Here is a 15,217-nt window from a genome sequence, read left to right on the forward strand (position 1 = left end):
CAAAGTGGGAGTAAAAGACTTACCTGGATGTAATGAACTCCATGAGTGTTTTAACCTTCTCATCCTGTTCTACAGAGAGATCCACCTCATTGAGGATGGTGGCATGCAAGTGAGGAACAGCAGCGCTTGTATTCCCTAAGCTGATGCTAGAAGAGGTAGAACTTGAGCTGAGCCCTGAGTCCGTCATGGGAGAAGGCTGGAATTCAGGTATGAAGTCATTAATACCTGCAGACACAAACCAATTTACAGGGCACAAGTTAAAGTACTTTGTGTAAGGATTCAAATCATCAGTGGATATACTTGTGAGTGAGAGCAGACAGACGGAAGGAAGAGAGGAAGACGTGAGCCAGTGAGGAGAAGTTCTACAGACTGGGTGTAAGGATATTGCCAGCAGCAGTGGTCTCTAACCTGTGAAGGAGTACTCCAGATGTGCATTGTTCTTGATGGTCAGCACCCGTGGTTCATTACATTCCCTGTTCCTGAGGAGGATGGAAGCGATGCTCTGCACACTGCTGTTGGATCCCATCACAATCAGCAAATGTAAAAGGAGGCGCTTGCAGTGCTCATACACCTCAGGGTGATAGTGATCAAACCCTGAAAACAGTAAAACCATCACATGAGTAATGACCTTGCTATAAACACTAACCCCAAAAGTGGAAACTAGAAGCACAGACTCCGGTTTAAAAGAAAGCCTAAAAAGTCACTGCATTATTTCCAATGTATCCGGAGGGTTGCAAGTTCTTAAGATAGGGGTCCTGCCTCCTCACCATGCTAAAAGGTTTTCTTTTTACACGATATACACAACAACAACAACAACATATTGTAACAACATTATTGTGTATATTGTCTAGTGTGTATGCACTATATTGTTAATGATGCTTGCTCCTGCAGGTCATTACCAATGTCCTCTATTGTCTGTACATGCAGGATAAGATATCATTGGCAAAAGCCATGCTGCAGAATGGCACCGCCATGTATTTTTCATCCCATCCACAATTGCATTAGATGAGGCAGCCACGGTGGGTGCACTATGAAGGTTACACTGTAGGAGGTGAGCCATACAAGGACCCAATGCATATATTGGAAAGCAAATACTTGTGTAATAGCATGATAAACCCTGCACAGAAACATCCACGTGACATATATATATATATATACACACATACACAAACAGTACAGAGTATTTACACTGCCGGAGCCTACCTCCCGAACCGCTGCCTACCTTCCGGGGCTGTTGCCGATGCCTGTCTCCTGGGGCTGCTGATGGTGCCTGCCTCCCGAGTGCACAGTGGCGGCTGCGCTTGCATGGAGAACCAGCGGCTACCGCTACTTTGAGCTCTCTGAGCTGATTTGCATTGGCGGGAGCTGCAGTAATTTGAAAGACGCAGCCCGGGAGCTCAGCTGTGGCTGCCTAGGGAGGTGGGCTCTCGCAAGCAGCGGGATCTCTGTGCAAGCGCAGCCGACACAGGACCTACTCCATGAAGATTTGGTCCGTCAGGGGGGGGTTCTGGGTAATCAGAACCCTCCCCCCCCCCCCTTGTGTGCACTATTGCTTATACATATACTGTCAGTGGTATATTAAATAACTATACATGCTGTTCTGTCATTAAAGCACAAGCTGCTGTAGGCATAATGTGAGAGTAATTACCTATGAAGATTGCATGCAGCAAGAGATGCAAGTAGCTGCCCCACTCAACCTTCACACTATGATCAATGATCAGATCTGTCAGAAGGATCACCGCTATGTTGCACCTATAGGGAAAACATACTAATTAGTTGTTGGAAGAGATCAGATGCAAATGATCTCTGCACTATAATGAAGGATAAGATTGCAGAACATAGCTATACCATTCATTTCAGCAGTACCTGTGCAGAGATGTCCCAGGAGATGTGGTTTCTGGTAAGTAATCCACAAGTGGTGACCAGCAACCTCCTGTGGGTGGGAAAGGTAGCGGCTCTCCCCGGTTGTGTTCCATCACTTTCAGACGCCAGTTAGAAAACAGTGGCATAGAGTCACCTACAATGAGGCATACAATATACTGTAGCAGCTTTTCCAGTGAGGGTACAAGAAGAAATATGTGATAGATCCAGCCTTGTAGCTGGCTGTGCAAACAACTAGATAGCCTGTGTACAGTACAGTTTTATCCAATGTCACTGTATGAGCTAGTATAAAAATAAACCTCCACTGGAACCAAGGGGCATGGGGCAAAACCAGCACAACCATTCTCATCCACTTAACAGTACATAATTGGGCAGGAAACTATCCCCTAACAGCCATCAAACACAAAATTCAGCCATAGTTTTAATTTTTATATAATTTAAAGTTGGGTGGCGTTGGAGATTGCAGTAGTAGCATGAATAGAGAAAGATAAAGTCCACATACCAATAAATGATATAGTAAAACTATTTATAAACATAGCATCATTAACTGTGCTATAAAATAGTAATGCTGCAGTTATAAGGGACAATTGCTGCAATAAGTTATATTGCGCCAGTCTCCCATTGCTGAGCTGTAAATACAGCTAATTTGATTTTAACGCAGGACTTTATTAGGCTGAAATATGGTGCAAACAACTAAACTCCCCATTCCTGATACATTTCAGCTATGACTAAGAGTGTGAACACTGCAGAGGACATTTCCCCCAAGGTGATGTAATGCTGCGAGTGATGAATGGAAAACATGACGGATGTGATTACTTTTCTCCTCCTCGTAAGAACCCCCAGAGCTGCTGCTGTAGCGGGACTCCAGTCTGTGGTGCTGGCGATTCAGATTGCTGTTCTGACCGCTGTAGATATCAAGGTGCGCATAGCTGTAATAACAAAGGGACAACCTTTATATTCTTATTTCTTTCACAATCCCCAGTGACCCAGCACAATGGTTCTAGTAAATGCTGATACAGATTTAAAACTGAAGTATCGACAAATAAAGACATCACATCCCTCAGCCACTTGTCTACCTAAACCAGCTCCAGTGAGATCCCTGATCCTCAGTTCTACTGAACATATATTGATGTAGATACTATTGATGCCCATTCCGTATTAACATCTGCAGAGAGCAGTTATTGCGTCACATCCTGAGCTATTTCTAGAACGTACTCGATTTTCATTATAACATACTGTATGTTTATAAGTCCCTGAGGAAAGCAGGTGCTGCTATAGTTCTGCATGCACAAGCCACTTACGTCTCATCGGTGCTATCCCTTATATGCTTGTTCTCATGACAGCCATCAGTTGGCGCCACCATGGTATTGCTGCTGGATGTGGTTCCTGTAAGACAACAAATCAGTAACTGCTTTAGATGAAGTTCCCATTAATAATTCCAAAGGAGAGAGGGATATGGGACCCCAAAAGAGAGAGAGAGAAGCAGGGCGCCCCAGGGAAGAAGGTCCTGGGAGATGGGGTGTCCTGAGTGACAATTTGTTATGTTATGTGTCATCTTCTCCCTACTGTCTGACAGAGGTGGCAGGACAGCTCATGAACAATGGCGTTTCCCAAACCATATAGAACAGACTGTTCCGGAATAAGGAGAGCCTGAATTTCCTGCCCTATTCTGCTGCTCACAGACCCCTCCAGCTGAACGAAAGGTTTGCTTCCATTTTAGATGGAAATGCCAGGAAAGCCCTCTTTTGGATTTTACAGACTTTTCAAAAAAGACATGAGACTCTTTTAATCCCATTATTCAGAATGTTAGGGAGTAACTGAGTGGGATTCTTGCAGGATTCATGAATCCGACATAAAAGGACCATTATGCTTCTTGTACGTGCATAAGCAGAGGCATATCATCGATAGGCGGTTACCTGAGGTGACAGAGGGGATTTTATAGCTTGACGTGATGCGGTAGTATGGTGGATTGTCCATGTGGGTCACTCCAGAACTCACTGGGTCTGTGAGTTGCAGTTCACTAACCAGTTCCTCCAGGAGCTGCATGGTCTTATCCCTGCCCAGGTACACAATCACCTTCTTTACCTGAGTACAAAGGACAATGAGGAATAAGATCACAGTGTCAAAGTCACCACAGGTCAGGTATCCAGGGAAACACTTACACAACAAAACCGCAAGCTTTGCACAGGCTAAACACACTAAGAAGAGGCTTTCTGTCGTCACATATACAGTAGGAATAGGGGGCAGACATTGGTATATTTGTTCATATAATGTGCAGGGGAAAATGCTTTAATGTGTAATTGGAGGATGTCCAAACAAACATGACAGCAATGTTTGGGAGTGCCGGTTTCCCAGAGGATGCTGAATCGCGCCATCAATCCACTGCTGCACAATGCCACAAATCATGGCTTTGAACCGCAGGGGGTGGATTCACAATGAAGCAATTGCTGTGACCAACCAACATGGATGCACATTGGGAGGGGGGGTACAATTAAAAGTTGGCAAGTATGGATTCCATACTACTGGATAACGCAGCTCTACATAGATGGATGGTAACCAGCTCTGGTGCATTATACCATTTACATGGTGTCTGCAGCAGGATTGTTGTTTCCAGCAAAATCTCAAACCTCATGTCCACAGAAAAATATTTTAAAGCTGATTGAAGGCAATAACTGTTCAAAAATATCACATATTGCAGGAATGTCAACACAAAAATGCTGACTTGTCCTGAATCTTAACATTCTAAATGTTGACATACATGGGTTGACAGATTAATGTCAACACAGAACGTTGAGAGAACATTTTTTTTTTTTTGCATATTTAATCCTAAAATGTGGAGCGGACATTCTCAACATTTTGTCCATGTCGACATTCAGAACATGTTGACTATCTGGTGTCAACATTCTGGCCAGATACCCCAAAAAACCTGTAAAGGTTACACATATGTATGGCGCTCATTTTGTCACTTTCATTTCTACAGTACAACAGGCTGACGTGCATGCAGACGCACACCGGCCTCACTACAGTGAACACTCACATAAGGTAACAGGCTGGGCTCACTATTCACACCACAAATGCTTATTAAAAAGTGCAAAATGATTTTCAAATTCTTTGGCCAGCCATCCGCCAGGGTCGTCCACACATTTTCGATTTCTGACCAAGCCACCTCGTCGCCGTACTGAAAAAGAATATTCCCGTTTAGATTCAAATTGGCACAAAACACAAAAATACGTTTCGGTAGTGTTGCAGACATTTTCATAATATCTCTAACAGATGTTCAAACAGATAAAACGGAATACTTTTATGTGAAAAACAAGCACCATCATTAATCATTCCGCAAACTCTACTAACAAGGATTCCATTATCAACTTAGGCAGTGTTTAGTTTGTTTGTGTTGACCAAACATTGAGAGAGGGTTCTACGCCCACAAAAATTGCATTTTTTCATATAGAATAGAGGTGGCGTTGTACAGGAAGTAAAGATATAAAAAGCAAGTCTTTCTGTGAACGGGTGAAATGTTTTACCTTAGCGGTCATGTACAGAAGGTTATTTAAGACCATTGTTGTGGCCTGAGGTGACCCCCACCCTTCTCCTCTCAGCCAGCGCCGGCTGTTGACCATCATGTCGCGGTCTCGCAGTGATTCCTCGTCTTCATCTTCATGTCTTCGAGCTGTAGGCAAAGGCTTCAGATCTACCAGTTCTATGTTGTTCATCCAAGGTAGTAAATAGTGCAACATCACCTGTCGGCCAGCAGGGTGCGCTGTTTGTATTCTCTGGCTTATTTCTGAAGAAATGTAATATAAAGTTGGGGGGGGGAATTACTTTTAGGAAATTGGATTTAATTCAAAGCAAAAAGGGATGATTCTATTTGCAAGCAAACTCTGGCCAGGATGCACTAAAGAGGAAATGCAGTAAAAACATAGTTTTTGGGGTTTTTACCACATTTCCTGATGCACTAAATCCGGCACTTAGGGGTTTTGTGCTAAGGGTATCATCAGCAAAGGCTGGCCTATGGGCATCACTCCACAGCTCTATTTTGAGGGATCTGTCATGGATCCCTCCCAGTATGCCCCACAGCCACTGCAATCAATCTGCGCATGCAAATCCAGCGACAGCGGTGCTTCGCAATGGAGAACTCTTATTGGAACAGTTGTCCTTTGTGTTAATAATCACATATGTAAGTGCATATGAGATAATGCTTTACCTGGCGATGTGTGGTGGGATGCACCAGCGGTGGTTAGTGCATCCCGCCTATAGTGGTAAAATTTGGTTCCTGAAAATCATACTTTTTATGAGCAATTCCATCAAATCCGAGGGAAACCATCACCCAGAATGTAATAACCCCCAATAAGCATAAAATGCTGGTGCTCAGTGTCCTCCAAAAGTGAAAGTAAAAGATTTAAGAAGCACAGATATACCATTTTATTTAGCATTTTATTTAGCGGAAAAGTGGGGAACAAAGAACACCACAGGGCCTCCCCCACTGTTCCAGAGGAAGGGGAAGCTCAAAAGCTATTGCTGGTCCAAAACCACCATCTTTGGGTGCAAACATTATTAGGGAGGAACCACAAATCAGGAAATATGATATCGCAATAAACTTGTAAAACTCTCCAGGTCATTATATACTTAACAGAAAACCGAAACAAGATAGGTAAATACAGGTTGAGTATCCCGTATCCAAAATGCTCGGGACCAGGAGAATTTTGGATAACGGATTATTCCGTATTTCGGAATATTTTAATATTTCAATGATGTATTTTGAAGTATCTTGCATTTATGCTGTATAAACACATAATATACACACACATATATTTTATTACCACATAAAATACACACAAATATATTTTATTTGTTCAAAAAACAAGGTTTCAAAACGTGAAACAAAATGTGTGTACTATCTCAGCACTGAATTTGAATGCCAAGCAATCATTGTCTTGTACATATATAGTGCCAGTTACATATCATGTCCCCAGTGATGCTGTTACAAATGTCCCCAGTGAGTTTTTAGCAAAAAAAAAATTTTTTTTCACTTTCTGGAATGTCCGTATTTCGGAATAATTCGGATAACGGATATTCGGATACGGGATACTCGACCTGTATATACAAAAAGCAGCGCTGAGAGTTTTAAAAGATTGGATAACCTTTCCACTTTATTTCTAATCATAACATAAACATAATTAAAACAATTAAATTCATGCGCATTTCATAAAGATTAAAAAATACACTGCACCCTGATGGTGAAATAATGAAGAAAAGTCTGTTCCTATGATTGCCCCTGCATAAATTCCACACTTAATGGTAAGTTATACAGTCAGTATACCGGTATATTTACCATCCCTGTTAATGGTGTCAGTCTTGTCCAAATGTCTTTCAGGGCTGATGGCTTGGCGGTCACAGTTTGAAATGCTCTGTGATATATATTACAGAAGCCAAGAATTCGCCTGAGTTGGAAGCAAAGTGACTGCACTTGGAATGGGTTCCCCCAGCAGGTGATGGATGGTAGAGATGTATCTCAAAACGACCACTGCTGCGATGATAATTCCTTGGGGCTGGTCCGGACTCTTTATTGGATATATGGGCAGGGTGGGTATCTGCAGCAAAGCCCTTACGCGTTTCACTACATCAGTAGCTTTATGATGAACCGGTATACTGACTGCATAACTTAACATTAAGTGCGGAATATATGCAGGGGCAATCATAGGAACGGACTTTTCATTATTTGAATCAGGGTGCAGTGTTTTTTTTTATCATTATGAAATGTGCATGAATGCAATTATTTTTATTAGGTTTATTTTAGGATTAGTGATAAAGGGTAAAGGTTATCCAATCTTTTAAAACGCTCAGTGCTGCTTTTTGTATATATTTACATTTCTTATTTGAGTATACAGGAGTGACCATACTGTTTGCAGCAGCAGCTTTTTGACAAACAGCTCTGACAAGCGCCCCCGAGACAGTCAGCAGCCTACCTGAAAAAATAGCGAGTGTCAGCTCTGGGTAGGTACGAGCCAGTTCCTCGGAGAGCTGGTAGTAGGATACAGAGTACAGGTGTGGTAGTGGGGACGGGTGACTTAACACCCCATCTGTTCTGTGTACTTCCAATTTGTGAGCATAGCGAAACATCTTCGGCTCTAGAATCTGCAGGAAGATGAATGTAATAACCAGTATAAATCTGTACACTGTTAGATCAGTAATACTACAGGTTATATTATTGCACCTTTGGACAGTTTTGAGGATAACATAAATAAGTAAATGGTTTTGAAGCCAGGAAGGAGGTGGGCAGGAGCTGGGATGGTGGCAGAGGCGGTGGACAATACTCACCCTGGGTTGCTGGTCCTCGGTGCAAGCTGGTGATCCACACAGGCAGCGGGTGCAGATGACAGGTCAGGCAGCGGGCGCAAATGACAGGTCAGACGGCGGGTGCAGATGACGCAGCTCTCCGGCTGCAGTGAGGGTGGCAGAGAGCTGCGTCATCTTCATCCGCTGCCTGTCCTGTCATTTGCGCCTGCCGCCTGTGTGGATCCCCGGCCTAACACCGAGGACTGGCCACCCGGGTAAGTACCCCCTACCCCTTTCACACCGGCCAGGTCCCCGGGTTGAACCCGGGAACAACCCTGCTCCATCGCAGGGTTGAAATCCTGTCAAATTCTGCAGGGATTTTGGCCTGAGAACCTTACACACAAGCGCTAGTCGCGGATGTTCCCGGGCCCAACCCGGGAAATTAGGCTTGTGTGAAAGGGGTATTATACTCAATACGGACCCATTTTTAAAAATTCACAGGCAGTTTTAATTATGTCCCTTGTGATTCTGTAAGGAAGCCTGGAAAACATGCGCTGTTAGTGTGTCCCTTGGACTGGATTTAAGAAGCACTTTTCCAAATAATTAGTAGAATAACTTCTCATAAATATTCGCTCGAGACACAAATGCCTTCCCGCCACAGTGAGCAGCCAAAAGGCACACCTAAATTAGTTTATTAGCAACTTGTCCAAGTGGAAAGAAAAACATTTGGGCATAAAATATTAAAGCAGTCTGCTTTATACATATTCATGAGTGGAAGATGGGAGGAAGTCTGCAGTGATTGCTGACATACAGAAAACACATTATAATGCATGATTGCACATAAAAGTTATCAACAATAAGTAATAATGAAGTATGACAGAGGTAAATGTGACCAGATTCACAATAACGAGCTATAGTTTGGCCATGGCTTCCCTTTAAAGCGTGTTTCCTTTACTACGCCGCTTTTTATGAGGGAGAACCCTCTTACCAAGCAATAAGACAAGGTCACGGAAATTAACACGTGGTCACACCAGTAGGCTGACACTTCTGTGTGCAGTTATGGTCCGTACTTGGTTGCTGTACTTTAGAGCAATGATTAGAACTTATATTGTACAATAAACAAGGCATACAAACCTGCAGTAACTGCATAGCAACCTCATAGGTGTCCCTGGACGAATCAGCGGCTTTGAACAGGATCAGATTAAGGAGGGTAACTGTGTCACACTGGTAATCCCTGCAGAGATTACAGATTGCACTGAATAACATCACCACAACAGACATATTTTATGGTTGCTAAACAATGCAACACTCCAGAGATATACTGTGAGGGGAATCAGCAATATGTACCTGTTCTGGAATACACTGGCTATGGCCTTGAAGCAGCCAGAGGCCACCCTTTTGGAGCCAGTGTAGCAGCGATCCACCGCCCAGTACATGAGGTTGCTCTGGTCTGGGTTGAGCTCCAGCAAAAGCATGACCGCCTCACATCCAAGCTGATGAACCTAAGCAAGAGAAATACATTAAATAAGTTATCATAGAAATCATAGATGTGATTTAACAGTGAATCTATGAAGGAAGAGCTTCCTTGAAATTATGAAAAAATAATGGCGTAACCTGAAACCAGAAATTAAGCAAAAACTCATTATAAGCGTCAGTCACAAAAATAAGATGGAATTCAATTGGCTCCAAAACATTAATTTTTTCAGAGAGAAACAAACAGGGTTTCACCGCATTTTTATGCCCAATGGTTTTTTTGTTGTTGTTTCTAGTGAAAAGTCTCGTTTTTGGGAGAACACACATAGGATCTGGTTCCCAGACCTACGTATTCTAATAACCGTGATAGCACAAACAGGGCATTTATTGGGTATATTTTTAAGGGACCTCAGTTGGTCAAGAAAAGATTCCTGATAAGTGCCTGCATCGTGCTGTTTCAGAGCTAAATGAGTAACCCTAGGGAATCAATCAGCCTATGGTAATTATTGAAATTCCCCCATAAACTACTGAACAAACACAGGGACACAGCCACTCTCTAGTTAGAAAATGTTAACTCAATGTATCAATTTAATATGAACAAAAAAACATTAACTAACTTTTTTTTGTCCCATTTCATCCCACATAAATAAGTTTTTGAAGCCATAACACCGCACTGCCTCAGAGAAAAGAGTCTTGTATTCCCCTCTCTCTACTCAGTCAGTGAGTTATCACTAACAGCACACAGCCAGCAGGGGTAGTGCAAAGCATCACTGATGTGAGTGAACCCTGGTAGACCTGCCAGGCTCTGTGACAGAGGAACCCCAAAGTTAGTCATTGTTTTTAAAATGGTGTTTAATTTCAGTTTCACTAGTGGCATTCTTTAGTGTACCTTACTCTAATCTAAACCTTTTCAGTACTGGTGCTCACAAGGGTGATGCCATAGATTCATTGTGCTTGCACTGATGAGACATAATAATGAGAGCAAACAGCTGACTGGATCGTAGATGAGCACCAGTACTAACACATAATGGCCCTCATTCTGGTTGGCTCACAAAGCAGCATTAGGATGAGTTGCATATACATCCAATCACAGCCTTGTATGGGTGGCCGAAATCATTTGATGGTCGCCATCTTAGATTAGTGGCGCCCTGCTCCATGAACTGGGTGGGCAGCTGACATATGGTGATGTCAGCTGCCCGCCCCCGGAGGGTAGGTAGCTATGCCCATTCGCATGCCCCCCCAAAAAAAAGACATGCCCCATCGGAAGCAGTATAATTACAGTGGTAACAGGACTCATTACCTTTTTGTCTTGGGAATCCAGAATGTTATCCAGCCATTTATACAAATATCCATCGGATGAAAGGCCAACATTATCGGCAACAGGCCCACAGCATAATACCGCCGACATTGCCTGCGAGAGGAATACAGAACATGTTTGGGAGCATTGTACATCTGCCCTGCCCCAACATATACATTCACTGATGGATAAATATGAACCGCTCATTCCTGATTGTGCTCAAACCTATTGTTATTTATAAGGTACAAAGAGGCGAAACAAAGGGAGAGGTTAAACCTCAAAATAAACTATGTATGAAGACTTAACAAGAGATAAATGCAAGGGTGATAAAGAGAGATAAACGTCCGGCCAATCAGCTCCTTACTGACTTTTTTTCAAACACAGCCTGTAACATGGCAGTTAGCAGGTGATTGGCCGGACGTTTATCTCTCCTTATCACACTTGCATTTATCTATTGTTAAGGCTTAATACATCTGCCCCGTGTTTGAAAAACTATTCTGCTGTAAGTCTGTAATTAGGTGCGTCATTAAATTAATTTAAATATTTATTGTAGTTGTACAAAAACAACTGAAATATGTTCCCGAACTCCCGCAGCCTGGATACAGTACACACATAACAATGGAGTTATACACAGTTGTTCAGGTTCATTCTAAACCTCGGTGTCCTAGATTTAAGCACAGATCTCCTAGGCTTGTATAAATATTAGTGCCCAGAATATTTCTGTTCTGAACTGGAGATACGGCACATCTTGGCTTAGTTCCCTATAATGATCAATGAATGCTGCCTCTCCAGGACGGACTGAACATAAAGTGCTGCAAGGCATTGTAGGCATCAATGAAATAATTGGACTGCCGTGTACAACAGAGGAAATATGGGAGTTTAGGTTTAGAAATGACTAGCAAGACCTGGGGAACTCAAGATCTACAGCCCAGGTTAGGGGCAGGAATCTATTACGGCTATTATTGGCACTGATCTAGAACCTGATTTGCCATCTCAAATCATCTATTTAATCCGCTTACTGCTGGATAAGCATTTGATACTACGGAACAGAGGATAGGAGACCTGAATCAATGACAAAACAAATGCCAAACTGGAGATTAATAGGACATGCCCATACACACTTTCAGCTCAAAGCCGCCCCATGTGTACGGCCCGGCGATGAGTGATGATGTGCGCTCCCGCATCATCGCCTGGAAAGCCGCTCACCTGCTGGTATTACCAGCAGATGAGCGGCTTTGTGGACGGCTTTGCATAACGCTGTGCTATGCAAAGCCATCCGACCCCCTGCTGACAGCGCCGGGCAGGAGGATGAGCGGATTTCCCCCCAGCGATGACAGCAGTTATCACTGTCCATACACGTTATTGCCTAGTGTGTAAGTGTTTAAGTATATAATCTAAAAAAATAAATATTGTAATTTAGTGGAAGTCAATAATTCCACCATATCAACTGTACATCGACTTTTCTATTCTGAATGCCCCAAATGTGCATTTCTATAAAACAATTTGGGCTTCATACTGAATAAAAACCTTTCAGCCAACACTGCACAGGGCAGACCCACATGGGACATTCATGAGAACACTGCCAGGAACAAGAAGGGAATCAGACAGTGCTCTTGGAGAAACAGGGGACGATCCTATTGGGTGCGAATGGCACCTCGTGTTCTTCGGACTTAAAAGAATTGACCCCATACACAGAATAGAAAACAAAATACCTTTAATGCACAGTACTGATGTCTGTTTATCTGCATATTCCGATCACTGTATCTGTCCAAAGGGGTGAACATAATGCTGAACGGCCCAGCCCAGTGGCTGAACAACATGAAGAGGCTGTGCCGCAGGCTCTGCTGAGGGAAAATGCTCCTTCTCTGGTGCACTGCAAGCAAACAGACCTTATTAAGTCATCTGCCCCAGGAAATACATAATATCAGTGACTAGCTGCATCACTCACTCGCATCTGTGCTACCGTCCTGCATACAATATCTGTATTTGCAGATACATCTCATGACTAATTAGTCCCATGCATTACACTATCTAAGCTAAGAAAATATGTTTTACTGCCAGGTAAAATGAACATGTTTTTTTGTCATGGATGAATATTTTGGTTTCAATCGCCATAACAACAGATCACATGGAAATGAGATGTAGCTGTACCTGGGACATTTTGAATGATATTCGCCACTAAGGCACTAAAATGGCATCGGATATCTTTCAGCGTATCGGAGTCCTTCTCGTTCTCTGCCTCTAGTAACTGCCTGGTAAAATCCACGTATTCCAGCAGAGTGTTGTTCAGGGAATGTGTTTCATTATCGAGGCCGCCACTTGCACTTCGGAATATACAAAAAGACAGGATTATGCTGATGGAAATAGTATGGCATTTTTAGATTTTATTATTTAAACCACATATAGTCCCCACTGTCTCTTTCCTTAAGTAATGAATGCACAGAAAATTCACATCACAGACTAAAATGTAATTATCATTTTGAGTACGTCAACCATTTTAGGTGTTGACATACTCGCTGTTGACCATTAGCGGTCAACCTAGACATTGTCTACCATTTATACCAGAACCATGAGCAATATACCACATACTAGATCAGGCCTGGCCAACCTGTGGCTCTCCAGCTGTTGTGAAACTTCACATCCCAGCATGCCTTGTCACAGGTTTAGCATTCCCTAATAGTAAAATGGTTGCAAGGCATGCTGGGACTTGTAGCTTCACAACAGCTGGAGACGCCCAGGTTGGCCAGGACTGTACTAGAGACTAGGCTTAGTTCCTAATGACCTACCGTTGGTGGACCAGTATCAGCTAGAGGAAACGATGCATTATTTCAGAAACTTACTGAATAACGCTGTATGATTCCGTGGGACCTACCTGTGACTAATGACACCAGCATCTGCCAGCAGTTCAAATATACGGACCAGCTGTACTCGTAAAATATCTCGACGCCTGCGCCGCTTCATGTTCTGTATGGAAGAGAAGACCGTGTAACCATTTATGAAAAGCGTGCCCCCCGCCTTTGTGTACCCCGTCAAATGTATAGACATATTTTCCATCTTTGGTTTACAGTGCCCTAGGTTGCTTGTTTCTTTGTTACTCACAAAAGTTAGATATCTAGAGCACTAAGTATACCAATTACAGAGAATACAAGCAGGGGATTGTAGAAAGCAGAGGGCATGGATTAGCACTTAAAGCACGACAGACATTAACCTTACAGCATGTTTATCTATTGTACGTGGTGAACAAACTCCCACAAGGAGTTGTGGGATGTTGGGCAGACAAGTCCAAAAAATGGAATTTACAAGTAAGATTAGGAATTACAAAGCTGAATAAATACTGCAAGCCAACAGGTGTAGATTTTGGTTAGCATGAAACCTGTATTTCTGTGAGAAACAGCCCATTTTCACCTAGAAAATGGGCTGTTTTGGGTGATCTGTAACTGGAGGGGTGTTCAAACTTGGAAAAGATAGACACTGGTATACACAGGGAATCCCCTGCCTCAGCCAGGTCTGTTTGAACAGTTGAGGGAGGAGCTCTAATATCTGGAGCTGTTATAACAGACTTGCAGAGGCGACGGCGAAACTTCATGTCAGGCCGCTCTCGCACCGTCTATGTTGTGATAACCAGTTAGCGAGATGTATTGAGCTGTCAGAGATGCATGGTCCCTGCAAACTCCAGTGTACACCCCAGTAAAGATTAAGGGGGATATTCAATCTTCAGGTCACGGCAGGCGAGCTTGCTCGCCTGCCGTGACCCAGTCCCGTTCTCGGTCAGCTCGACCGAGAACACGCAGGCGGGATTCAATGTCCCGCCTGCAGCGGGGCGAGAAGGGGGCGTGTCCGCGAGTTGCGGCCGGGAAGTGACGAGCTGCAGCCGGCAGCTCGTCACTTCCCGGCTGTTCTCGGCAGAACGAGCCCGACAACTAGAGATGTCGGGCTCGTTCTGGCAGGAAACCCTGTTCAATGCTGTCGGGGAAGACAGCATTGAATAGGGCCCGTCGAGCATCTCCCCCACGGGAGATGCTCGACGGAGATTGAATATCCCCCTTAGAAGAGCCCACCCAATCTCAAAGGCATGATTAATAACCTGACAACCAAAGTTGAAACTTCCTACGTGTGACGTCAGGAATTAGGATCAGCTCATTTGCACAAGTCTCACTGTAATTTTAGAAAATGTAATTCCTTGATATATTATGTTCCACAATGAAAGAAATAATTGATACTAACGTATCAGTTTTATTTGAAAGTGGAGGTGCTCCTTAGAGAGTGATATGATGCAAGTAGAGAAGAAAG

General features: G+C 43.3%; 1 protein-coding gene across 10 annotated transcripts in view; it reads right to left on the reverse strand.

The window, feature by feature from the left end:
* FRYL (FRY like transcription coactivator) overlaps nucleotides 1-15,217 on the reverse strand; it is a 250,991-nt gene that overhangs the window by 52,376 nt on the left and 183,398 nt on the right. For all 10 annotated transcript variants that reach the window (XM_083168231.1, XM_083168181.1, XM_083168125.1 and 7 more), the window contains 16 exons: nucleotides 13,800-13,891; nucleotides 13,079-13,251; nucleotides 12,640-12,800; nucleotides 10,931-11,041; nucleotides 9,505-9,659; nucleotides 9,292-9,391; nucleotides 7,848-8,016; nucleotides 5,406-5,665; nucleotides 4,919-5,059; nucleotides 3,798-3,966; nucleotides 3,183-3,267; nucleotides 2,698-2,810; nucleotides 1,867-2,017; nucleotides 1,649-1,752; nucleotides 409-594; nucleotides 24-225 (listed from right to left, as the gene is read on the reverse strand). In XM_083168231.1, the coding sequence (XP_083024357.1) occupies nucleotides 24-225; nucleotides 409-594; nucleotides 1,649-1,752; nucleotides 1,867-2,017; nucleotides 2,698-2,810; nucleotides 3,183-3,267; nucleotides 3,798-3,966; nucleotides 4,919-5,059; nucleotides 5,406-5,665; nucleotides 7,848-8,016; nucleotides 9,292-9,391; nucleotides 9,505-9,659; nucleotides 10,931-11,041; nucleotides 12,640-12,800; nucleotides 13,079-13,251; nucleotides 13,800-13,891 (2,372 nt within the window). The remainder of the gene's footprint in view (nucleotides 1-23; nucleotides 226-408; nucleotides 595-1,648; nucleotides 1,753-1,866; nucleotides 2,018-2,697; nucleotides 2,811-3,182; nucleotides 3,268-3,797; nucleotides 3,967-4,918; nucleotides 5,060-5,405; nucleotides 5,666-7,847; nucleotides 8,017-9,291; nucleotides 9,392-9,504; nucleotides 9,660-10,930; nucleotides 11,042-12,639; nucleotides 12,801-13,078; nucleotides 13,252-13,799; nucleotides 13,892-15,217) is intronic.

This window comes from Crinia signifera, chromosome 1 (genome assembly GCF_055691185.1).
Source record: "Crinia signifera chromosome 1, ASM5569118v1, whole genome shotgun sequence".
In the NCBI taxonomy this organism is placed as follows: Eukaryota; Metazoa; Chordata; class Amphibia; order Anura; family Myobatrachidae; genus Crinia; species Crinia signifera.